We start from the raw sequence: 25,739 nt of genomic DNA, 5'->3' as shown, positions 1-25,739 counted from the left end.
GTTTCATCAGACCAGAGGACATTTCTCCAAAAAGTACGATCTTTGTCCCAATGTGCAGTTGCAAACCGTAGTCTGGCTTTCTTATGTCGGTTTTGGAGCAGTGGCTTCTTCCTTGCTGAGCGACCTTTCAAGTTATGTCGATATAGAACTATTTTTACTGTGTATATAGATACTTTTGTACCTGTTTCCTCCAGCATCTTCACAAAGTCCTTTGCTGTTGTTCTGGGATTGATTTTCACTTTTCTCACCAAAGTACGTTCATGTCTCCTTCCTGAGCGGTATGACGGCTGCGTGGTCCCATGGTGTTTATACTTGCGTACTATTGTTTGTACAGATGAACGTGGTACCTTCAGGCATTTGGAAATTGCTCCCGAGGATTAACCAGACTTGCGGAGGTCCAAAAAAAATGCTGAGGTCTTGGCTGATTTCTTTTGATTTTCCCATGATGTCAAGCAAAGAGGCACTGAGTTTGAAGGTAGGCCTTGAAATACATCCACAGGTACATCTCCAATTGACTCAAATGATGTCAATTAGCCTATCAGAAGCTTCTAAAGCCATGATATACTTTTCTGGAATTTTCCAAGCTGTTTAAAGGCACAGTCAACTTAGTGTATGTAAACTTCTGACCCACTGGAATTGTGATACAGTGTATTATAATTGAAATAATCTGTCTGTAAACAATTTTTGGAAAAATTACTTGTCATGCACAAAGTAGATGTCCTAACCGACTTGCCAAAACTATAGTTTGTTAACAAGAAATGTGTGGAGTTGTTGAAAAATGAGTTTTAATGACTCCAACCTAAGTGTATGTAAACTCCGACTTCAACTGTGCCTCAATTACCTCGTACCCTGCATATCGACTCGGTACTGGTACCCCGTGTATACAGTGCATTCGGAAAGTATTCAGACCCCTTGACTTTTTCCTCATTTTGTTATGTTACAGCCTTATTCTAAAATGGATTAAACTGTTTTTTTTCTCTCTCATCAATCTACATACATACCCCATAATGTGAAAACAGGTTTTTAGACATTTTTGCAAAGGTATTACAAATAAAAAACGGAAATATCACATTTACATAAGTATTCAGACCCTTTACTCAGTATTTTGTTGAAGCACCTTTGGCAGCGATTACAGCCTCGGGTCTTCTTGGGTATGATGCTACAAGCTTGACACACCTGTATTTGGGGAGTTCCTCCCATTCTTCTCTGCAGATCCTCTCAAGCTCTGTCAGGTTGGATGGGGAGCGTCGCTGCACAGCTATTTTCAGGTCTCTCCAGAAATGTTAGATCGGGTTCAAGTCCGGACTCTGGCTGGGCCACACAAGGACATTCAGAGACTTGTCCCGAAGCCACTCCTGCGTTGTCTTGGCTGTGTGCTTAGGGTCCTTGTCCTGTTAGAAGGTGAACCTTCGCCCCAGTCTGAGGTCCTGAGCGCTCTGGAGCAGGTTTTCATCAAGGATCTCTCTGTACTTTGCTCCATTCATCTTTCCCTCGATCCTGACTACTCTCCCAGTCCCTGCCAGGTTTCCGCAAGACGTATGTACGAATGTACTGTATAGCTAAGTTATTTTTACTCATTGTTTATTTATTCCCTGTTATTATTTTAAATAGTTATATTATTTATTTTTCTCTTCATTGTTGGGAAGGGCCTGTAAGTAAGCATTTCACTGATAGTCTACACCTGTTCTTTACTAAGCATGTGACAAATAAGATTTAATTTAATTTAATTTAATTGGACAGATGTAAGTTATTCATGTCACATTTTGAATGTAAATGCTAAATGTGTTACAACCATCCCTGGTCTCCCCAATGTAGTAATTAGCTAAAATTGTAAAGTTGCTAGACGTTCGTGTTATACGCCTACCCATCCTCCCCTACCAACCACCATCCTTTCGTTTTTTGCTTAAGTAACCTTCACTCTTATACAGTATAACCATACCAAACATAACATATCATACTCATTTGAGTTTCACAGATGTACGTTTACTATGTTAAGTCTAGTCTTTGAGGCCAGGCTGCACCTCCACTCTGCATGGCCCCGGTGACGCAATGTGGCCCTGACTCGCGCCAGGGACTCTTCACTGCCAGCCTATGTGCGTATTTCCCCCGGAGTAGAGCCCCATTGAAGACATGGGGGTTTAGAGTTATTTGGGGACCACGCTTGGCAAACGGGCCCACAATGAGCGACAGAGGAGGGAAACAATGTAGGAGTCAGTCAGATCCCCACCTCTGGAGGTGAAATGCCCCTGCTTGAACGAAAGCTCATTTGATCATTATTAGGTTTTGGTTGTTTCTGTCTGTCTGGCTCTGTTTTGTTCAGCCTCTGCCATTCTTTCTCTCGCTCTCTCCCTCTCTCCCTCTCTCTACCTATTTTGTGCCACCCATACCTGTTTGTGCCACCCTCTCTCTCCTTTATTTCTCTACCTGGTTGTGCCTATCTCCCTCCCTCTGTTTATTATCCTCCCCTCTTTCTTGTTTGCCTGAATGACGGTCCTGCTCTCCTCTCCTCCTCTCCAGCTGTGAGAGAATGATTTTCTCCACTCTTGACACTGACCTTCTCCACAAAGAGAGGGGAAGCATTCAGGCCCCGGCCTCTGATGTGTCAACCGTGATAGTTCCACACAAATCTGGTGGAGATCCTTCCCACTGGGCAAAGATGTCAGTTCAACGTCTAGTTTTGATTTACATATGGCTGAGTTGTCAACTAACGTGAATTCAACGTGAAATCAACAAAAAAAAGTACCATGTCATTGGATTTAGATTAAAAGTTGGGTTAAAAAATACAAAATGCAATTACGTTAATGACTTTTTGCAAGTCCAATCAGTTTTCCGCGTTGGTTCAACGTCATCAAATTGATTTTTTTTTGGTTGAAATGACATGGAAACAATGTTGATTCAACCAGTTTTTTCCCAGTGGGTTATCTGTGCCCACGACGGATGGGGTGGCTCTGGGGGAAAAAGAGGGATGGAAAATGGAGGGAGAGAGATACGGCGTATCCGAGAAGTGTCGTTGAAACGTTTTGACCCATCCACAAGGCGTGTAATTAAGACACAGATTTTGATAAAGCAAAAAATATAGCGATTTTCTTTGGCGGTAGGGGGGATGGTGAATGTGATCACTTTAAAGGTTAAGAAATCCATTTGGGGGGTTGATTTTGTTAGATTTTAATGTATGTTTACTGGACACTGCTTTTATGGTCTTCATGCAGATCACCACTGCATCAAAGCATGTTTTCCACAATAAAAAAATGTCAAAAGCACTCCTAGAATATCAGAAAACGTTCAGTTCAAGATTAGAACAATTTTATATTTTTGCTTACTTTTATCTGCACATTCTAGTGCTTTAGAAAAAAAATGTAAACCTTAATAGCCTTGATAATTGACCAATGTATCATTACAGATCATGTGATACACTACTTTAAAAGTCACTGACAATACCTGTTGTGATGTTTTGTCAACACCTCAAACGTGATACAACCTTGCTATACATTACCATTGCTTTGTACCTATACTAGGAGAGGCCTACAGACCAACCACATTGTAACCAGGTGTGTTTTGTGTATTCTAACCTTACCCTAACCCTAAACCAATTATATGTATTGCCTTAACTTAACCCAGCCGCCAACTATAACCATAACCAATTGGTATTAGTTGCCTAAACTTAATCAACTTAACCAATCACTAAACCAATCACATTAGTTTCTGCCCTCGAGTCAGAGCTGCCCTCAGAACAAGATTAAAATAAAGAAAACTCTGCTATGCTGTTCTCATAGCAGCATTACATTTCTGCAGGACCCGCTCAAGGCAAGCATGGCCCCAGTGCAACCCGGTAACGCCATCCAAGAAACAAACTGTGCATCTCCTAAAACATTCCCTTCCTCTCACGGGATATAATCCAGCCACAACACAGTTCCACCCCCACCACCTGGTTTTCTCTTGGAAGAGCCCTGCGTATATGGCACATTTCCAAACAGGATTTACCCCAGTGTTTTACCCAAAACACTCAGACTTTACTATTTCCATTTACGCGGGCAGGCACCTGTGTCTCACTGGGCCATGGCTGTGGCGGACCTGCTCTCACTTGGAGCCAAAGCCAGGCTACTGGTACTTTCATCTGTAATTTACATGACAATGGTTAACTGTGAACTTTAATACCTTCTCACAAAGCAACTGTTTTGATTATGCAGAGGTTGTTGATTCTGCTCTTCACAAGTCCTCATTGTCAGCCCTAGCTATGGAAACACAATTTCCCTAGTATAACATAAAGGTGCAGACACTAGTGTAACATTGGTGTTACAGTTGAAAAGCAGCATTATAGGGTTTTACAGGCACCCGTCACACCCAAGGAGGGCCCTATACACACCCTACGCAAACAGAGCGACTGAGGTCCATTCCAAAATTTGAGCCGACAAAAGTGTGTTGAAATACTGGAAAACTACGCTGCGTTTGCGTAAAGTGTGTATCGGCCTTATCGGCCTTTAGTGTCCGGCTCATGCGGTTGTCCGTGGACGACCTTGCTTCCCTCACCTACTGCTTTGGAGTGGCTCCCAGTCCCGGGGATGGGGCCTTTGGAACAGCACCAAGTCTCTACCCCCACAGATGTTACTGAGTGGCCAGATATTATGTCAGGTTCTCTGGGATGGAGGCAGGCAGTGGGAGAGTGGTGCATCTGTTTGGGTTTGACTGGGGTGGATGACTGGGGTGGATGAATGGGATGGGATGTAGCCATACAATCAGGCAACCATACACACAGCAATATGTTGTAAGAGCACAACATCTGTGAGGCAATCAGGAATGTGTAGATGACTAAAGCATAAATTGAAGTATTTACATTAAATGTGAAGATGAATTATATAGCGTAAAATGGCCTCCTACATATAGTTTTCGATCTCCTTTTGCATTGAAGCAAGTCTTTCTGCTCAATAAATGGGTTGTTTTGCACATATGCCTACTGTACATTTTGTTATTTTGTTTAGGGCCATAAGTAGGCCAATAATGACAACAAGGGGAAAGTGTCGATTTTGTTTAGGATAAGGCCTATTTGTTTGGGAATCTGGCTAAAGTTTTGAAATATTTCTTAAATAAATTGTGTAACTAAGTTCTATCAGTTGATATAGCCTAATAATGGTATTGATATTTGGTTTGTATTGTAATTTTTGACCTTTGCGTTTCATACTTTACAGACAATAATAATAGGTAGTACTGAGTATCTCATCGATTTCCGTTAGTCCGAATAGTTACATGTAGATCATCAAACTCATTCAGGTGATTCCCTTGAGACGACAAGTAAAAAAAAAACAGGCTAATTTATTTCTAATAGAATAATTATATAATTAGAAATTGACAACGTTGTTTTTAGGACTATGCATGGCTATTTTAATTGAAAATACAGTTGATAATTTTAATTAAAATATTTGCTATAGCCTACTTTAAATAGTTAATACATTATATCACTTTCGCTTCCGTGGATGTAGACTATATATAACCCTAATATCTAGGCTATAACCCTTAATAATTACAATCTATCGATATTGTTCACTTTTCTAATGTTTTGGTGTATGATCACAATTTTATGAAAAATAACACTTCTTCTGAATAACAAACTGTCACAGAATAAGTTTTCAAAGTAGACACTTCGTAAATTGTTTTGCTGTTCTTACTTGTATGTTGGCACTGCCCCCCTCCCAACTCCGCAACTGAGGCCAGTGCATTTGTATTTGCCGACGGTTTTGTTTGTAAAGTAACAAAATAGGCTCCTTTTGAAGTCATTAGGCATGCCCCACAAGTGAGAACACTTGTTTGGCGCAAAACCGTGTTACCAGAATGAACTTTACCTCCCTTTTGAGTACTTTTGAATTAATTTTCTAAATACGAGATTGAGACGTTGAGGATTCTGTTGTTGGTACACAGTGCAAACAAGACGAGTCACAGGCAAACAAAACCTTCTTGTAGGCTATGACACCACAATCCCCGCTGGGTATTCCTCTATAACGTTATAACAAAAATCAAGCTTTTCACAGCTAATTACAAATAAATGATGATGTGCTCACTAAGTAATTGATTTAATGAAGTTCCTATGAAACTATTAAAACCGGGTATAGGTCAGGAGAGTGCCCCCCTGGCGTGCCCATTGTCGGATGTTTAACTCTACCACTCCTTTCGGAAAGACATCGGGGCTAATAGGTGAAACCACAGCTGCTCGAGTGAGGTCGAGGGGAGAAAGTAGTCCTCCTTTTAGGCGTCCAGACCACGAACAGCCACTCACCCAGTCCCTAATCTAACAGGACAACACATTTCTCCAACTTTCCCCAAGCTTTCAAACATGCATGCATCATTGCGTTCAAGCGAAAGTCGACCACGTCCGTTCTCTAAAGTTTCCCTACTGGAACAGAAAGATTCGAGCCTTTCACTCTATAAAAGTCGCTAGTTCAGCCAGGATCTTTTCGTTTCTAGACAGGTCGGCGCGTAGGCTACATAGGTACTCACTGTGCGCCGAGCAAAAAAAATGCCTATGTCCGCTGTCTCGATAAATCTTTGGCGGTTGTCTTGATATATCTTTGGCGGTTTGGAAGGTGGGAGCTGACCGGGTACGATGTTCAACTGCAACTGGATTCTACTGTTTTCTCACTTATTCGTGTAACTTAAGATACTAGCCAGGTAGGGTGCTAGGAAGAGTTTGGCAAAATGCCTAGATAATGAACATGTGCCCAGTTTTCTGGGTCTTGCCTGCATAGCACGCTGAGGAGGGAGCAACGGAATCATTATCAGATGTAAGAAAGTCAGAGACAGTCTGTCTGACACCAAATAGACAAAATGAGGGTTTAAAATGTACACATATGTTTCCATCATGGGACGTGTTGGGATAGAGTAGCTTGACCCTCACAGTGCAGGGTGTTTGAGCAAGAGTGACAAATGGCAGCCTGGTCCAGACAAATCATTTTGCAGGGGGAAAATGAGAATCATCTGTAATGCAATAAATGATAAGATAGAAACGCATACATTAATAACAAGATCATATTTTATTTATTAATCTGCATTAATTTAAATGTTGATGGCATGAATTGGCCTATTGAAGTCTACAATGACGACAATGGAAGAATAATCGAATCCCTCGACGCTATTGTCTTCAACAAGTGTTTTGTAATGCTCACATCTTTGTTGATATTATTGAAAACGAATTATTAAAATAGGCATCACCAATTACCTGAATATATTGCAATGTATTTAATTATGAATAATGAAAATATATTAATGGCATGTCTGTTATATTGTCATAATTGGTTATTAATTAATCCCATTACATATTTTATCCCATGATATATTTGCATTAACTTTTTAAAAAATTGCATCATTACACAAGTGTATCTCAGACACATCGGGAGTTGTAAAGTAGATTCAATCGACATGGAGACAAAACTAGGCTACCCTTGCGAGCTTCGCCTTTCATTGGCAGAGGAGCCGGGACAAAGGGGAGGCATTGCTCGCTTACAAGCACTTTAATTAACATCAGCTTCAAAAGTTGAAGAGGGAGAAAAGAAAAGGAAAAAGATGAGAGCCCTCCAAATTCAGTCCACTTGACGGGGTTTTTCAGGTGGTAAACCTCACTATTTATCCTAGTGCTTTTAGGCTAAAACGTTCTAAACCTGTCTCACCACCCAAGGTAATAGTTTGGCCACAATTATGTTGTCAGACACATGAAGAAGGGGATGTTTGATATTTTGATAGGGAAACGTTTTTGTCAGCCAGCTGGGCAAAGCCGTAGCAAGGTGCTGCTTTTCGACTGACTTGGGAAGTGAATTTGTGTAGGCAACCTTGTTTTCTTAGTCCCAATATTCTTATTATTTGTCCTGAATTATCATATATATAAAGTTGGGATCCCATGAGACGCTTTTGTAAAGAATCAAGTATGAGCCATAACTTTATGTGGAGCAAAGATGTTACTGTTTAATCTGAGGCACAGGTGCAATGGACCACATAGGCTACATCTTAGTTGGTTATATTATAAGGGAACAGAAACTATCACTAGGCCTTAAAGACTAGGCCTAGACCACAAACCATTGTATTTATGCTCTGTGTGCTGAACTTCAGAGAGATTAGTAATTCTTGTAAAATCTGACAAGACAACATTTGTTTTGGTCCTACGGTCGTCTCCGAAATTATCATTCAGCCCTTCGAAAGGGCGAAATGAGAGAGAGGGCGAGAACAAGTGCTGTTTTCCCCGCGACTTCTGCTTTGTCCTTGCCAAAGTGGCGTCTGCATGTCTGACTCGGCCGGTTACTGATTTGCAGGCAGCGTGGTAAGGTGGGCCATGTAAGTGATTTCCACGGGCATCCCACTAAAGGAGAACAAATCGCTGACAAAGGAGAGCCTTTCCCATTCAGTGCCGTCGTTAGGACAACCCAGAACTATTCCTCAGATAATAAGTTCTACTTCAAAGCGTTTCTCATTGAACGGTGACTGCTTCACTCCTTTTTATTAAGTACCCCCTTTTCACGCCGAGGGAACTATCTCTTTGGTTATTTTTCATCGTGTTTATTTTGCAACATTCACGGAGCACTTGTTTTAAATAAATAGAAGAGGATTTCGCCTTTGTCCAAATAAGGGTTTATGGACAAAAGGAGGGGCGACAAAAAAAAAGCGACACAAGACTGCTTGTTTTCAATAAAACTTGATTATCTTACATAAAGAGTGTATAAAACATATTTGCTGACAAAGTCGGAGAAAAAGTGAAAATTGACTTAACAAACGTTTCAATCGAGGTCAATGTAACTACATCTCAACAGAGTTCCTTGTGATGGAGATGAATATTTGAGATCCTGTCTTTTTTTGTTTGTTGCGTTGATCTATTGTCATAGCAATCAGTGCTTCATATTGGTAGGCCTACATCTCAATGCAGAAGTCTGCTTTTCACTCAGTCTGGCATTAGACTTTGTACGGGTTGATTAGATGCTTGTTTGTGGGGGGTTTTCTGTTCAGAGATGGATGCGCAACCCTTGCATCCTCTTTTTGCAGCTTGTTCTCCATGACACAGAAACCAGACTCAAGAGGCCATCTCATGCTATGGGATAAAGACAACACTCTCTCACAAATGTTACTTATGGAGTGCAAAGGCAGCAATGGATCATGTATTCTATTATTTCACCCATTTATTTCGTGCGTAATTGGCACACTGTTTAAGACAATTCAAGTTCACCTGTGCCTGTTGTAGGCCTGAATGTATAGATGCACTTTTTTTGACCTATTCTTTGCCCATCCTATAGCACCATACATTTTCACATAAAAAAGGGCAAACAACAATAGAGTGTGTCCCTGCATTCCATTTTCTGTCAACAATATATGGGGGACGCACAGGCTGTTCTTGTTTTGCCCTTTTTATGTGAAAATGTAGGGCTGTCTGTGTCGACACATGAGGCTTTTTGGGGAGTAGGTGCACTGTGCGCTTTGATTATCGTCGATTTAGTGGCAGTTAGTGTTTTTTTACCAGACATTCAAATGTGAGCGGCTCGCTCCCCAATTGCCATAGAAATCCTAACGCACCATGAAGAGTGTCAAAGCGGCGGGCCTTCCGCTCAGAAGTATATCAGGTCTTTGAAGTGGTGCAGGACTCGCCTTGGTCAATTTTAATTCTATAGATTGGACAGGGCCGACTTTTAAAGTGAGATTGTGCCTTTTAATGGAGGAAATAACACGGGGACTTGTTTTATATACTCTGTACAAGGTCCTGCGTATTGTCAGATCTTTTCTATTTTATTTTTTACCATGGATGATTCATGCCTCGGTTGCTTGCGCTGTCCCACCTTTTAGAGACAACGCCATTAAGGGGCTATACGTTTCCCCATTAGCCCTGCTGATTGGTTTATTTATACCAGCCCCTTCTTGGGCCTGTTGTATGTGAGTTACCGCTTACATTTTTATATTTTACATTTTAGTCATTTAGCAGACGCTCGTATCCAGAGCGACTTACAGGAGCAATTAGGGTTAAGTGCCTTGCTCAAGGGCACATCGACAGTTTTTTCACCTAGTCGGCTCGGGGATTAGAACCAGCGACCTTTCGGTTACTGGCACAACGCTCTTAACCACTAAGCAACCTGCCGCCCCACTTACCAGTGAAAACTTTATTGAACTGTCAAGAATTATGAATTTTGATTTGACAATGTGTTTGTAGCCTACAAGTTACTTCGATCGTCTGTAGGCTGTAATAATGTGATAACAGCTATACAACTGATTTTACCAGCAAAATAGTTGCGCATACTGCATGTAAACAAGTACATTCTATATCTTCTTGTTTAAGGAATGGCATCCGGCATTGGCAGGCCTCCTGAATCCCATGAAACAATAAAGTTATGTAAACCAAAAAACACCTATTAACTATTAACTCGGCCTTGTGTGTTTATTCAGCTTTAGCTTGAATTTATACTGTCAATTGCATCACGAACATCAAGGGTCTGCACAATCATAGCTGTTTCACCAACACGTTTTATCCATCATAACCAACGGCACCACGCACCTCAAAGAGAAAACACAGTCACTGCAAAGGGCATGCGAGAGGAATGACGTTTCACATTACACTGCCTATATTCAAGTAAATAATAATTATTTTTCTTTTACAGAACAAGATCAAAAGCATCAGTAAGCTACTACGTATTCACCAAAATTAATATTATTATTCTTTGGTGTCTCTGTAAATCCAGTACAACATTAATATCAGCAAATAAATTACAATGTACAAAACAACATTCTTTGTAATTAAGACTAAGAACAACAATCACGAGCATCAATACAATTATATACAACTCCGACCGTTAGCGACAAAACCTGTCAGTGTACATATTTAGGGTCTCGAAGGACTTATTCGTAGTCTACTCTTTAACGAGTGAAAAACACTGGTGTAATTTTTTTGTTGTTGCATCAAATGTAGTCTTAAATAGTTCTTAAATAGCCTAGGACAAAAAAAAATGTATATCCTAACATAGTCATTGTATTAATATTAAAACGACGTATGAACCCTTTAAGACACTTGCATGTTAGCCATTATTATTTTGATTCCTATTTATGACTTAATTGCGTCATGTGTGTGCGACATGTCTCTCGCTCTCTGCAGGTGTTCGAAATTCAATTGGATGTTTACATTAGTTCTCGCATCTACTATGAGGTTTTCAGAAGAAAAATGGAATGGAACTCCACCATTTTGGGATGTTTAGTGTTCAAGGCTGATGTACTTTGCATGAGCCACAACGTCTGTTTTCTCCCTTCTGTCTGAGATTGGACATTGATGAATAAGACATGTTACATTTCTAGGGGTTGCGATCATATGGACAATGTCAATGTAAGCATAATTAAGCAGTTATGACTTAATCATGTTAAACGATGCATGCATGTAAATGTAGCCTGCATATGTAGGCTATGCAGGTTTTTTTCCAAAGGCTTATCCTTAAGAATGACATTGTATTTATGTTCCCAGTAGCCTATATTTAGCCTTCCCTTGGCCCTCTTATTATATGATTTCATTTTCTCAAATAATACTGGTGATTGTAGCTTTTCTATATTGAGACTTCTTGATATGTTGATACATTCAGCTCTTTAGAAAGGAAACAAAGAGGGCACGTTTTAAAGGCAGTTGTTTGTTCTTCATCATCTGACATCCGCAGCGCTATTTCTTGCTTCATAGTCCAATTGATATGCGTACAGTCAGTACAGTCCTCATGCACTTATTAGGTCTTAGGTTACTACACGTATACACAGTTGGGAGATAATTTGGGGATTTTCTTTTTCTTTTCTGTTTGTAAACATTAGAGCATTGTCCTTGGGTCTGCATTTCTGAAAGAGTCCTCCTCTTCCGAGTCCGTCGTTGGCACATTGCTGGAGGGGGTGTGGAGGTGGTTGGGTCCCCCGCTCCCCTGGCACACGTACCACTCATTAAGGTTGGTAACCTGAGGCGAGAGATTCGCTGACCGGTTCCTGTGCGGTTCGGAGACGGGCGAAAGGGGCGCGCTGAGAGGGTTCGAAGAGGAATGGTATGAAACGTTGGAGGAAGGGGGCGGGGGCGACTTGCAATGGACTTTCATGTGCTTTCGCAGCGAGCTGGGGTGCGTGTAGGACTTGTCACAGCCTCGGACTTTGCAGTAGTAAGGCTTGTCACTCGTGTGGACGTGGGAGTGCTTCTTCCGGTCACTGCTGTTGGCGAATTTCCTGTCGCAGCCGTCAAACTCGCACTTGAAAGGCTTCTCTCCTGGAAGAGATTGAAACATTTATCATTAGGCTACTCATATCCAATAACTCTACGGAAAGGGTGCATGTACGATAACAGAATGTGCACTTTGTGTTTCAAAAACATAATGAAGACATTTTATAATGGCCTTTATAAAAACATTTCGTCAAAGTCCAAGGAGAATAATAAAGTGACCAAATGGATAGGACCATTAACCATTTTTATGACATCAAATCTATAGCCTACAATATATTCCCAGCAAACAGCAATGTCAATTCCTTTTAATTTGGCCTATACAAACTATTATTGATTTTTCACCTTATTCAACATGGACGTCCACATGCTCTACCCAAACTAGGACTATAATTGAATCCATCGCTTAACTGCCTGGTAACATACCACTTCCCGCAGTAATTACTCCATAAATGGTCGGTGGCAGCCCATTCTGCCGCAAGGGCTTCCTGTCCGACATACCTAATTTATTATACATCTACACCCGCAGCCACTCCTCTCCCACATGTACTAGGCATGTTCCTGACTGACTGACTTACATGGAACATAGGGTGGCCCGTGGGCTATACTGCGGGAACGCGTGGGGGAAATGTGTAGCCTATACAGTACTGAGGAAACAAGTGCATTGGTAGGCCTAAATGAATGTCTTTTTTGATAAAGATAATCCTATATGTTGCAATGATTGTATTTAAAAATGATTTTATGATTGTAAAAATGGACAATTCAAAATAGAAAAAACATACACCAGGCAACCAAGATCTAGGCAACCAAGATATCATGCTTTCAAAGCATGGACATGGTGTTGGAGCGGCCCCTTCCCACTGGGCACACACTGGTTGAATCATCGTGGTTTCCACATGCTGTTTTTCGCGTGAGTCCAGTCTTGGGTGCAACTTGCTTTCCAAATAGGCCAGCCCTCGTGTGAGTTATAAGTTGGAAAGTTGGTCTGCTTTGCAGGCTATTCGGTAACATAGCACGCGTGGCACTGCATACTGTATTGCATCATACTACAAGTGTTTAGACTGACTTGCATTAACGCCATTGCTGTTGTTGGCATTTAAGGACAAGCCCCAGTGGCCCGTTTTCACTTTGTTGTTTTTCTTTAGTCTGAAATTATTGTGAGTCAAGTTTCGATGTGGTTATCAGCAGCCTATAACACAATAGTCTAAAACTGTTATAACTTTCCCCCCAAAAAAATTGTTTAATTTTCACCCGGAGCTCGATTTAGTAACTTATAAAATCAGTACATAGAGATTGAACTGATGGTTGCTTCTGCTGCGACAATTCGCTATATCAACATAGCAGTAACATGAGCCATAAAGGCGTAAACGTCCTCTACGGACTGATAACTACATTACGCGTGGTATTCACTCACTTGGAAATACGTAAGCAAGTTTCACAAACCATAATGCATAACCACCCACGTCTAGTTTCACGTCTCGTTTCAATGTCTAAAAAGCTTATGTTTCAGAAACTCTTCATCGAATCAGGTGATGCCTTGGCTCGACTGTATGAATAGTTAGTTGTATTTGATTAAATCTCGTTCCCGTTACTTTTACGCATGGTCACCATGCCGCCAGCAGTTAAAATGAAAACTTTTCACAATACATATTTGTTCTTTCACTGACCTGTGTGTGTCCTTTTATGAATCTTTAGATTCTCCGAGCGAGCGAACACTTTTCCACAGCCGGGGAAAGGGCAAGGGAAGGGTTTCTCTCCCGTGTGAACTCGGATGTGGTTTATTAGTTTGTACTTCGCCTTAAAAGCTTTCCCCTCGCGCGGACATTCTTCCCAGAAGCAGACGTGACTGCTCTGCTCCGGTCCCCCGACGTGCTCCACCGTGACATGGTTGACCAGCTCATGCATGGTGCTGTACGTTTTGGAGCAGGGCTTCTTTGAAGTTTGCTCTTGGTCAATCCATTTGCAGATTAACTCTTGCTTGATGGGCTGCCTCATGTATCTCAAAAACGCCCCCGCGGCTCCGTGAGGAGCAGAAGCGATGTTCACATTGAGGTTCATGGAGTTGTAGCTGTGGAGGGAAGAAGGTCCATAGTGCTCGGGCCTGTGGACGAAGTGCTCTGGCCTGCCGTAGATGTCCCCCGGTAGACCCAAACGCATCTGCCCGTTGAGGGCATGGTGATGGTGATGGTGGGCACCTGGTGCCGCCTGGTCGTGGAGTCCAGAGAAAAGTGGAAGGGCACAAGTCTCGGCGTGCCCATAAGCACCTGTTGGGGAGATGAACATGCCATGGTGATGAGGGGAGGAGGCTGAACTATGCTGGTCGCCAAGTGCATGCATAGCCGAGGCTGAGAGTTCTCTCCTGAGGATGTAGTCCCTGCTGTTAGAGTAGCCTGAGTGAGGGTGAGGAGCCACGGGGTAACCAACTGTGGTCTGAGTAGAAGTGAAGGATGCTGCTGCCGCTGCGACGGTCTGGGCTTCAGGATAGCTCTGAATGTGCTGAGAGGGGCTAAGTTTGAGAGCATTTGTCTGTGCCATGTGCTCGGGTCCAAATGGAGTGAGTGCCACTCCGGGGTCGTTGCCCATCTCCCCAGGGTGGTGGTGAGCATGGTGGGAGTGAGGGTGATGCCCCCCTAGCCCCGGGAAGCCTGTCATATTCTGATGAGGAAGAGGTTGAGTCGCTGCCAAATCCGCTAATCTTATCGCCGGATTCCTCTTGCTCAAAGGGGACTCCATAACTAACTACACTGTCAAGTCCATCCGCTCTCACCACTATTGTTTCTCCCCCACCACCACGATTTTCTAAAACATTAAAATATATATATAAATATATAAAAGCTGTCTATATAACTTATTTTGTCCTGCCTCTAACTCTGCTTGTTCCTTTTCCCACTCTGTCCTCAAGCGATTGGCAGAACATACAACAGTTGGGGGACGCAGTAGGGAATACAGTTTAGAAATGGCACTGCGGGTATTGGACGGATTTAGGTGACTGGCAGTTAAGAGAACGAAGCGATTGGCTGTCGTTCAGCGCAGGGGCTCAGCGGGGTTCCGCCCCCTCGCTCTCTTTATCGCTGTTGACTCCAAAATGTTGTAGGCCTACTCACGAAGTTACCAGTAAATATGTTTATACCCTCGGTGTTTACTGAGGGCTGGCGCACGTGGATGAAATGTAGGACGTCTACAGTAGACTATACAGCCGTCCATCTCTTCTTTTTCTTTTCCACTGATTGGCGTAACCACAATGTAGAAAACACATTTTCTTCACCATAACTCAAGTATATGGAATTTTATTCAGGTCAAATGAAATGCATACAAATAAATAACAATGGAGATATTTAGCCAATCAAATACATTTAAAGCCATGGTCTCAAACAAACTATGTTGTACCCGAGACTAACGCCCATAGGGGAAGCTTGAAATTGCGCAATGTCCACAACACTACAAAGTAATGATTCAAATTCAGTGTCTATTATTTGTATTTATTTATTTAGTTTACAATATGCATGTTTTTATTTGCATACAATCATATTTAATAAAGCCTACCACCATAACATATTTCCTCTTCAAAATAAATAGGCTAGAAAAATGTCCACTTGATATGGGTGACATAGGCCTACAATGCAGTTGACGTCTGTCCATGTTACGTTTCTAATTTATTGAGTTAGGCTATTGCAACTTAATACACCAGTAGCCTAATATAGTAATGCACAAGTTGTGCAAGTGTCAAGGAGTACAACTGGACATGGTTTAATACTGTTCAACAATCCGTGCATAAAGCATAGTCGGAATATTTGGCTTTTATTTTGTGCTAAGATATAGAGATATACATGTATCTTAGATATAGCCTACAAGCACATACTGTAGATATAATTCAATATTTTATCAATACAATACAAGTGTTAGCCAGAGAAAAGAGTTGACATATGAATTGTAGTATTGAAATGGATGCCAATGAATTACTTTAAACTAAGCTACACACCATGTAGCTCAGTTGGTAGAGCATGGCGTTTGCAACGCCAGGCTTGTGGGTTCGATCCCCACGGGGGGCCAGTATGAAAATGTATGCACTCACTAACTGTAAGTCGCTCTGGATAAGAGCGTCTGTTAAATGACTAAAATGTAAAAATGTGGCAAATTTCACAAGTTAAACATGTTGCATATAACAATCATGTCCATCTTTTAGACTTTAGCCAACATTTGATGAACAAATGGCATAGACATTGTATTCAACTCATTGATGAGATAAGGTAAACGTTATTATCTTTTAAGACCTATCAATTTATTTTACAAAATTACTTTCGAAATCTAAGGTTTCAACATTGCCCCATGCTTGGAGGGAGTTGAGTCGTGTAAATAGTTTCTCCATAAATTGCCGCTGATCCTCTCAAAATACTTATGTCAACTTTTATGACTTTAGCCATGAATGGAGTAAGAGGACACTTGTCAATCTGAGGATAGGTTCACTTTTATGTTACCTTTTTTTCAGATTAATTTGTTTGACCCAAGAGTTTACATACATCAGCATATTTAAATTAAATCTGTAAAATTATTATTATCCAATAGTCACTCTTGGCATGTCTAATTTTTGCTTTCCAATGACTTGAAAATCAACAGTTGCACTCATAGGTTATTAAAAATCAAATAAATTGGAGCAATCTATTAGGTTTCAAGAGGGGAAATAATCTCAAAAATACTCAAAAAATGTCCATGGACGATGCTCAACAACATAAATAGTAGTGCGTAAAATTATCCGTGATATTGACTCTATCAGAACTTTGGCGTATATGGGTATTGACTTAAAAGAGAATAGGTCTGTGGTATAAACTAAAAAATACCATTGGTAGGTCGACTATACGTGCTTCAAAGTGTCATAAAGTATCTTATGTCTTACTTTTTGGATATAGAAAGCTACCATGCATAATTCAAATAAAAAGGAAGCACACCTCCCTAGACATTTTTAGAAACCAAATTAATAGATAGCCTACACATACAAATAACAGCTATATAGGCTGCCAACTTTTAAATGTATATCTATAGAATTGTCTATTTATCGACCCCCTTGGGATACATACAGTATGTTGTTATCATCTATGAACAAGTGCCTCACTCGATAATACGATTCCAATCTCAATGGGATGTCTAGGGTATAGTAAAAATGAATGAATGTATTATTTTACAAAACATATTAGTAAAAAGTAGTGTCCATGGTTAATAGGGCTAATGTTTTTTTTTCAAAGTAGCCTAAGCAAAAAAAGTATTGTTAGCCTAATTCAAAGAGGAGCACCCATCTGAACTTCCCAAAAAAATGAAGTAGTTCAATTCCCTGTTTCTGATTAGTTAGAATGCTCCTAAAGCCTGTAGGCTACTTACTTCAGGCGCTTTGTAATAAACAAAAGGCGCTTTGTTATAAAAAGGGTTTATTTTACAGAAGAATTCAAAAGTGCAACATATGTGGTCTTAACGGGTCATAGGTCAAACATCCATGAATCACACAAGGTCACGGAAACCACACAAGTAACCTTCCAATGCGTCAACATATTGATATTGTCAACTAATGAACTAGTGAAATACGCCCCGCTTCCTTCACCCTTGCATTAGGCGCTGCGCCATTAGGGCATGCCATGTATGGTTTTATTTACTAGCCTTGTCGGCCATATTCAGATAATTAGCAATATCGTGAATATTTGGTCAGAATTTATGTGAGAGTTTTTTTCTCTTTAAACCGAAAATAGGCCTAATAAAAGGTGTGTTGTATTCATTTCTATACATTTTTATAATGTATGCTATTTTTCTAACCATTTTCAACACTTTCGGTCTCCTCTATTTTCTGTCTCTGAGTAATCTGTTGAAATACTGGTCTTTGGGGATTTTCAGAAGCCCCCTTTCTCCTGAGTTTGAGGAAGTAAGAACCCACAGATATGCACCTCTGGTCCGATTGAGTTCTTTCTCTCTAATTTATTTTAATTTTTCTCCTATCAAGTGACAGGGGAAGGGGTTTTCCACCGAAATAAATAAGTTATTTAGAGAGGTCGGCAGACGTGACTTTGAACTTGGATCAGCTCCTGCGTGTCCCGCGGTGCGGGGAGAAATTGGAAGAATGGTAGAGAACGCTCCGGCTGCCCCGGCTTTGGGGCTGAGAGAGAGAGGGACAGGATTCACAAAGTTTTCAGACGTCCTACTCCCCGTCCCATTATTGACCGCTTTTTTAGAGTGTTTGGGAGCCGAGAGGGACAAGAGAAAGTTTGATGTGTCTTGGAGCAGGAGGACTTGTGGGACTTGAGTTCAATGGAAGTGTAAGTAAACTTCCTTTCACTTTAGTGTGTACATTTCAATGGGCAGCTGTTGTTGGAGCCCGTTGTTTTCAAACGCAATCCATACAGTATGCGCTTTGAACGAAAAGACTCACGATAGTAGCAAACCTTGTTTTTGCAGACATGAACAGCTAGCGAGGGTTCTTGTTTGGAATGAGTGTGACTTTATGGTAGGCTATGGCAATTGAAGACCATTAGGCTTTTGGGTCTAGGCTGTTTGTTATATAGAGATCTATTTTCTTTATTAGCCTAATACCTTGTAATATGAAGCTTTGTTGTTTCCAAACTCACCCACGTGTGTCTGTAGGCCTAATGCTAATTAATATGTTCACCAAATTATGACTAATCAGAAATAATGTGTGTAGGCCTACGCAATATGTTTTGCATTAGGGCTATCTATAGTAAGCTACATGAGCCTATAGCTCATTGATGGCTGTAGGTGCAGAGTCTATGAACTCCCGAGTGGCGCAGTGCTAGCTGTGCCACTAGAGATCCTGGTTCGTATCCAGGCTCTGTCGTAGCCGGCCGCGACCGCGAGACCCATGGGGCGGCGCACAATTGGCCCATCGTCGTCCAGGGTAGGGGAGGGAATGGCCGGCAGGGATGTAGCTCAGTTGGTTGAGCATGGCGTTTGCAACGCCAGGGTTGTGGGTTCGATTCCCACGGGGGGCCAGTATGAAATAAATAAATAAATAATGTATGCACTCACTAACTGTAAGTCGCTCTGGATAAGAGTGTCTGCTAAATGACTAAAATGTAAATGAACATACACTATTTTCGTTATTGGGGTAAACGATCAGCAACAATTTTTAAGGGAGTACTCTATAGTCTGCAGCATAATCCATTATATTTCATTAAATGGTATGTTGTTTTCTGATATGCTACATTATATGCTTCTGTTTCTGCTGTATATCCCCACCTTTCTATAGCAGAGCTTGTAGATATGAATTTACTCATAAACGTGTGTGTTATTACGCACATGTAAATACTGTATTTATTTGTAAGAGAAACACGGTCAATATATAAAATAGTGGTTTGGCTAATTATTGACTCTAGTTTCTAATTAAATTCGCCTGTCAAATGTTAAATTCACTATTGCTGTTTAAAATTCATGAAATGTGCAGACCCCACCTTCTACCCCAAAACCCCATTCGATATTTCACGTACAGTTATTTTCTATCCTATTTCTTTAATTCTATAGCTGAAGTTTTTAAACACCATTATCACACAACGTGCAATGTCGTATTGTCATTCCACCCATTATACATCAACCTATAAAAGTAAGGTTTTAAGGCATCATATCCGATTATATATTCTCTCTCTCTCTCTCTCTCTCTCTCTCTCTCTCTCTCTCTCTCTCTCTCTCTCTCTCTCTCTCTCTCTCTCTCTCTCTCTCTCTCTCTCTCTCTCTCTCTCTCTCTCTCTCTCTCTCTCTCTCTCTCTCTCTCTTCCCCCTAAAAACCTCTCCTAAAAAGTAGGCGGTAATTATTAGTGGAAAATGGCGATCAGCTATTAGTCGCCAAAGCGGTACCTGCTATTGGAGGGACACCTGGGATTGATGAGACGCAGTGGCCAATGAGACTGCGTGGAATGAATGGCCGGGCTTCAGTTAAAGGGGGCGTAAGAGGAGCTAGTGCCAGTCCACGGAGAAAGAGGGACCCTCCGCAATAAACACAGGCAAGCGAAAGAAATAAACACACAAATCGGAACAACAATCCGAGATGCTGCAAAATCCCGCTCTCTCTCCGTGCTAGGGCACCTAGTAAGATAATTATTCCATTCTTCGTGTGTGTTTAAAAGCAATCAACATTCACAGTTTCCAGAGGAAAAACGTAAAGGAATCTCTTTACTTCGTTTCATGGGGATTTTTTGAGTTACAAGTTAACTACCAGTGAATATAGAGGTGTTCGATAAGACGAGCTGTATAGGTTTTTTTTTCTTCCTATGAGTGGATCATCGTGTTGAGCTTCGCCTGATATGGTGTTTCCATGCATGGAAGTTGTAATTTCCATAACCGAATAGACAATTGAATTGTATTTTTTATATTTCTTTTGTTATACACACAAGCTGATTCGAACGAAATTCGCTTTGAGAAACCATGTTACTGGACGCAGGTCACCAGTTCCCCGGACTGGGAGTTGGCACATTTGCCAGGCATCACTCAGCGAGCGAGATGCAGGAGAGAGACTTGAGTTTAGCACAAAATAGCTTCGTCGACTCCGCACACATGGGTGCATTTAAACTGAACCATGATCTTTCTCCAGGACAGAGCTCTGCCTTCACCTCCCAGGCGCCCGGCTACCCCGCAGCGGCTTTGGGGGCGCATGCAGCCCATGTCACCTCGTACGCGAGTTCCCCGTTCAACTCCACCAGGGACTTTCTCTTTCGCAGCCGCGGCTTCGGAGAATCATCTCCGGCGAGCAGCCAGCACGCTATTTTCGGCCCCACGGCGGGGTCTCTCCATCATACCCACACAGACAGTCAAGGCCACATTCTGTTCCCCGGGATCCACGACCAGCATGGGTCCCACGGATCCCCGAATGTGCTCAATGGGCAAATGCGTCTTGGACTACCGGGGGAGGTTTTTGGGCGTTCCGATCAGTACCATCAGATCTCCAGCCCAAGGACAGACCCTTACTCGGCCGCCCAGCTCCATAACCAGTATAGCAGCATGAATATGAACATGGGAATGAACATGGGAGCCCACCACCACCACCCCGGTGCCTTCTTTCGCTACATGCGGCAGCAGTGCATCAAGCAGGAGCTCATCTGTAAATGGATCGACCCAGAGCAGCTGAGCAACCCCAAGAAGAGTTGCAACAAAACTTTTAGCACCATGCATGAGCTGGTCACGCACGTCTCAGTGGAGCACGTCGGGGGACCGGAGCAGAGCAACCACATCTGCTTTTGGGAAGAGTGCCCCCGCGAGAGCAAACCGTTTAAGGCGAAATACAAACTGGTGAATCACATTCGGGTCCACACGGGTGAGAAACCCTTCCCCTGCCCCTTCCCTGGATGTGGCAAGGTCTTCGCAAGGTCGGAAAATTTGAAGATTCACAAGCGCACACATACAGGTAATTATACGATATTTATAGGATTTTACCTAAATGTCTCAGGCTTTTATTCGTTTCGTAAATGTGCACTCCACATTTTAGAATTCACCATGCCAACGCACCATGCTTTATTTAATCATAGCCAATTGTAGCCTATAGCCTGCAAAAAGCGCCTTTTCTCGTCGCCAAAATACCCCAGTCGATATTCAATTGATAAGGGTATTTTTAGACTGCCAAAGTAGACATTCACATCTCTGTCAAAGTAGATTTAGATCAACAACAACAACAAAAAATCGCTATAGCCTAACGTGCGAATTCGATTATCCAATAGTAGCCTAAACACATAGCTGGCGAGTCTGGAAACAATTAGCGTTTGCACAGTTTAGAAGAAATGAAATGTTTCGCAGCAATTTGCTAAATTATGTAACATGCTTTTGAGGTTTTGTGGTTCGTAAACTTTAAAATGGGTCAAAGGCGAGGTGAGGGCTTCTGGCTCGCATTGCGTGCGTGGAGTAGGCTATAGCTTAAATCTCATCAACCGGTTTAATGTTTACGCAAGACTGAGCTTTTAGGATTCTATCTGGAATGCCTCGCCTCTTTTTCACAAATCGATTTTGTTATTTTATTTTGTCCACGGAGAAATATTGTTTGGCATTTTTGTTTTTAGGAAATTGTATGGTGAGTTTACTCTTCAGGCGCATGCGAGTGTGTTTTGTGAATGTGTGTCATGGCCCTTTTATTTCTTTCACACAATCCATTGATAGTAGGTGCATTACCAGCCCTTTCACATTTTGACTATTTTCTGGGGGGATTTGGTTATGCTATGCAGCCATGGAATTGGTCAGGTGCTAATTCGTTTTATTTTTTTATATATTTTTTTCCCCAATCAAATGGTGCGCCCTCTGCACCAGTAGCTATTGCCCCACATGGGATGTTTGCGTTTTGTTTATATAAATTTAAGTCGGGCATATTGTAGCCTAATTAAACCATTTTGCATTTCATTTTTGATAGGATATGAAATAAATATTGTTAAGTAATTTTACTTACTACTTACATTAAATTGCTGTGATTCAAAACAAATAGCCATAAGCCTAAATGTTTTGCTATTTCTTAAAACCCACCATTTCCTGCATAAAAGAGAAAACGTCTGCTCCCACAAACAAAGTTAACCATCTTTAAATTAAGTTTGTGAATCAACTGAGATTTAACCGAATGGAAGGCATGTGTGAACATCACTGCATTTACTAACTATGACGAATAGCTAAATGACTTAACCCGCTACTCGTCGTTAAATGGCCATGTTATTGAATGCAACTCGTATAGTATTAGGCCTAAGGCATAGTCGTTTTGTAGGCTTTTTCTGAGGAACTGAATCTAACCTGTCTGTTTTATCCCTCTTTTTCTGCAGGAGAGAAACCATTCCAATGTGAGTTTGAAGGCTGTGACAGGCGGTTTGCCAACAGCAGTGACCGAAAGAAGCACATGCATGTCCACACGTCAGACAAACCGTATCTTTGCAAAATGTGTGACAAGTCCTACACACATCCCAGCTCTCTACGAAAACACATGAAGGTAAATTGACTTTGTCTTTCACTTTCCAGCTGATATTAGCACGTAGCCTAAGGCTTGTTTACGTCTGTGTTTTGCGTGCGTAGGACATGTTTGTCAGTGATTTGGTTTTCCTCTGTTATTTAGGCCTACACATTTACGTTCCCCATCATTCTTGAAGCACTTTGAAGTCAAACTTCACAATTTCCCATCATATACTAATAGTATCTGCACTTTTTCCAGGTCCACGAAGCGGCCCCTCCAGCGTCCGACTCCTCGCCTGCAGCCAGTTCTGGTTACGAGTCATCCACACCGCCCGGCTTAGTCTCCCCCACCACCGAGACCCAAAGCAACAACAATCTTTCGCCTGCGTCCGCAGTCCACAATAACAACAACGGTCACAGCAACCTATCGTCTAATTTCAGTGAATGGTATGTTTAGGACTGAACCGAAAAGCGAATACAGAACCATTGCTCAGAACCCCAACCAGCGCAGGAGATTTAGACACTCATGCTCCGAGGAGAGCATGAATACTATGAACGCTTCAAAAGCATACAAGTCGATTTAAAACCACCAGGGAAGAGAACTCACTTACCAACAGAAGAAAATGTGTAATATGTTCAAGGAGTATTCAATATATTTGTAAATAATTATTACACTCCGTCTTTCCCATTGGTTGTGATAGATTTTGTCGTTCTTTGGTGTATAGATGTTCCTTCAATGGTAGCTATTTCTCTATCTGGACTTTTAGTGCACATATTACGATAAAAGTTGTATTATGATGTTAAATATTGTGATCCTAAGGCAAATTGATTGTAACTATACTAAACATCTATAAACTGGAAAGAGTGCCAAAGTCAACACTTAACTCAAACAGTCCACAATATTTTGCTTGTGAATGTTGGCTTATATTTTAGTTTGCTGGGCTTAACTTGTGATGTTTTGTGCTTTGCAAGTTTTGAATTGTGAAATGCTATCTGGAAGAATAGACGTTGTGCCGTTGGATTTTCTGTAACTACATCCTTCGTTTTGTAAATATCGACTGCCATATTTATCCGTTTGTAATTAAATTATGGTATTCACTTGCTACAGATTAAACAATATTTATAAAGAATGTTTCTTTACTATAAATATGTACAATTATGAGCTAAACAGGGGCAGTTGTTTTGTTATGTGTTTTTGTTCAAAGTTAAAGAGGTGTTTTCTTCATTATTGTGATAAGAATTTTACTGCATACAAATATAATAAAACGTGTTGCAAGTGTTAAAAAACATTTCCCTCTCTTGATGTCTTCTTCATACCCAGAATAGGCACACTGTAAAAAAAAATCATGTTGTTTTTATGGTTATTACTGGCACCCAGTTACCTGAACAAAAAACTGTGAACATTTTACAGTAATGCACTGTTAAACCAACGTTTATTTGGATTTACAGTAACATGCTGCACTTTTTTTACATTAACTTAAAGGTAAGTGACTGCCAAAAAATTACCATAAAAACAACAGGATTTTTTTTTATTTTACAGTGCATTCTACTGGTGCACGAAGCTGTTTCTTGGGCGGGTCATTTCAGATCAGCTTTTTCATATGAGACCAATCTGCAAAGCAGGCTAAGCCCCACATTATGTCAGTAAGAGCATGCATGCTATAAGGATATGGGTTATCTGCACTATGTACATTCAATTCTGCATCCAGTGTTAAAACAAGTATTGTTTTGGATATTGTTTCTTTGTGCCCTCAGATCATTCCCAAATGTTGGAGTTTACCTCTTAAAAACCCGTCAGCTCTATAGGACTAGCTCTTATGAATTAGTCATGACCTGTAATATTTTTTTTTATGAACATACATCGTCTGCAACTCCTGCTAATGTGGCTTGCATTGTCAATATGGCAGGCTAAATTAAAAGTTGCAAGATTTACGCGTAGCCTAGCCAGAACCATCTCATTGGTCACAAAACAAACATTGTGGCTGAGGTTTATTTATGCATGTTAGGCCAAATTGTAAACACAACTAAAATGTATGTCTACTTGAAAGTAAAAAGACTATCTAAATCAGGCTACTCGAACCCGCATGTTATGCAGCCTAACCTATAACTCCTCCATATAGAATCGTCCATGCATCCAAATTCAATAAATATATATTTTAATTTAACACCAGGCAATGACTGGCAATTTCAGTTTGACTTTCATTAAACGGCAGTATCTTTTAATTGTTTTGTCACAGGCATTATGTTTGTAGAGAAACCCCTGTACTCCCGAAAACCCAGTCGAAAATCCCCTCTCCCATCCGGGGCACTTAAGGGAAGACAGGGGGGTTGCGCAGTCAGAGCAGCCGTGAACTTGAACTTGACTCGGCCCTGAGCGGGGCTTGAGCCTCTGTATGCCGAGACACGGTTAGCCTAGAGGTGTGCATGTGTGGCCCTATAATTAATACAATTGTATTGATCTATTTCAACCACTTGTGTATACTTTCTCAGACTGAGACTCTTGTTTTCTGGAATAGATTTGTATTGTTTAGGCAACACAGGTTGACAGTAGGCCTAGGCTATTTGAGACGATTTGAGTGGTTTCTGCCATCTGAGAGGGGATTCTAGGTTACAGAATATCTGGAAGGTCCGGATTATCAAAACTGCGATTAATACATGACTC

The 25,739-nt window shown here is 41.2% G+C and overlaps 2 protein-coding genes across 2 annotated transcripts; one reads left to right on the top strand and one right to left on the bottom strand.

Moving 5' to 3' along the window:
• Positions 1–10,364: 10,364 nt before the first annotated feature.
• Positions 10,365–15,078, bottom strand: LOC121536612 (zinc finger protein ZIC 5-like). The gene is made up of 2 exons (XM_041844014.2): positions 13,849–15,078; positions 10,365–12,229 (listed from the first exon to the last, which is right to left on the bottom strand). The coding sequence occupies exons 1-2, from the start codon at positions 14,912–14,914 to the stop codon at positions 11,790–11,792; spliced, it is 1,506 nt and encodes a 501-aa protein (XP_041699948.1). The 5' UTR covers positions 14,915–15,078; the 3' UTR covers positions 10,365–11,789.
• Positions 15,079–20,018: 4,940 nt separating this feature from the next.
• On the top strand, positions 20,019–24,366 carry LOC121536613 (zinc finger protein ZIC 2). Its single transcript, XM_041844015.2, has 3 exons — positions 20,019–21,566; positions 22,954–23,117; positions 23,337–24,366. Exons 1-3 carry the CDS (start codon positions 20,591–20,593, stop codon positions 23,532–23,534), a joined length of 1,338 nt encoding a protein of 445 aa, XP_041699949.1. The 5' UTR covers positions 20,019–20,590; the 3' UTR covers positions 23,535–24,366.
• The last annotated feature ends 1,373 nt before the right edge of the window (positions 24,367–25,739 follow it).

This window comes from Coregonus clupeaformis, chromosome 23 (genome assembly GCF_020615455.1).
Source record: "Coregonus clupeaformis isolate EN_2021a chromosome 23, ASM2061545v1, whole genome shotgun sequence".
Classification (NCBI taxonomy): domain Eukaryota; kingdom Metazoa; phylum Chordata; class Actinopteri; order Salmoniformes; family Salmonidae; genus Coregonus; species Coregonus clupeaformis.
This window is presented reverse-complemented; position numbering and strand designations above follow the sequence as displayed.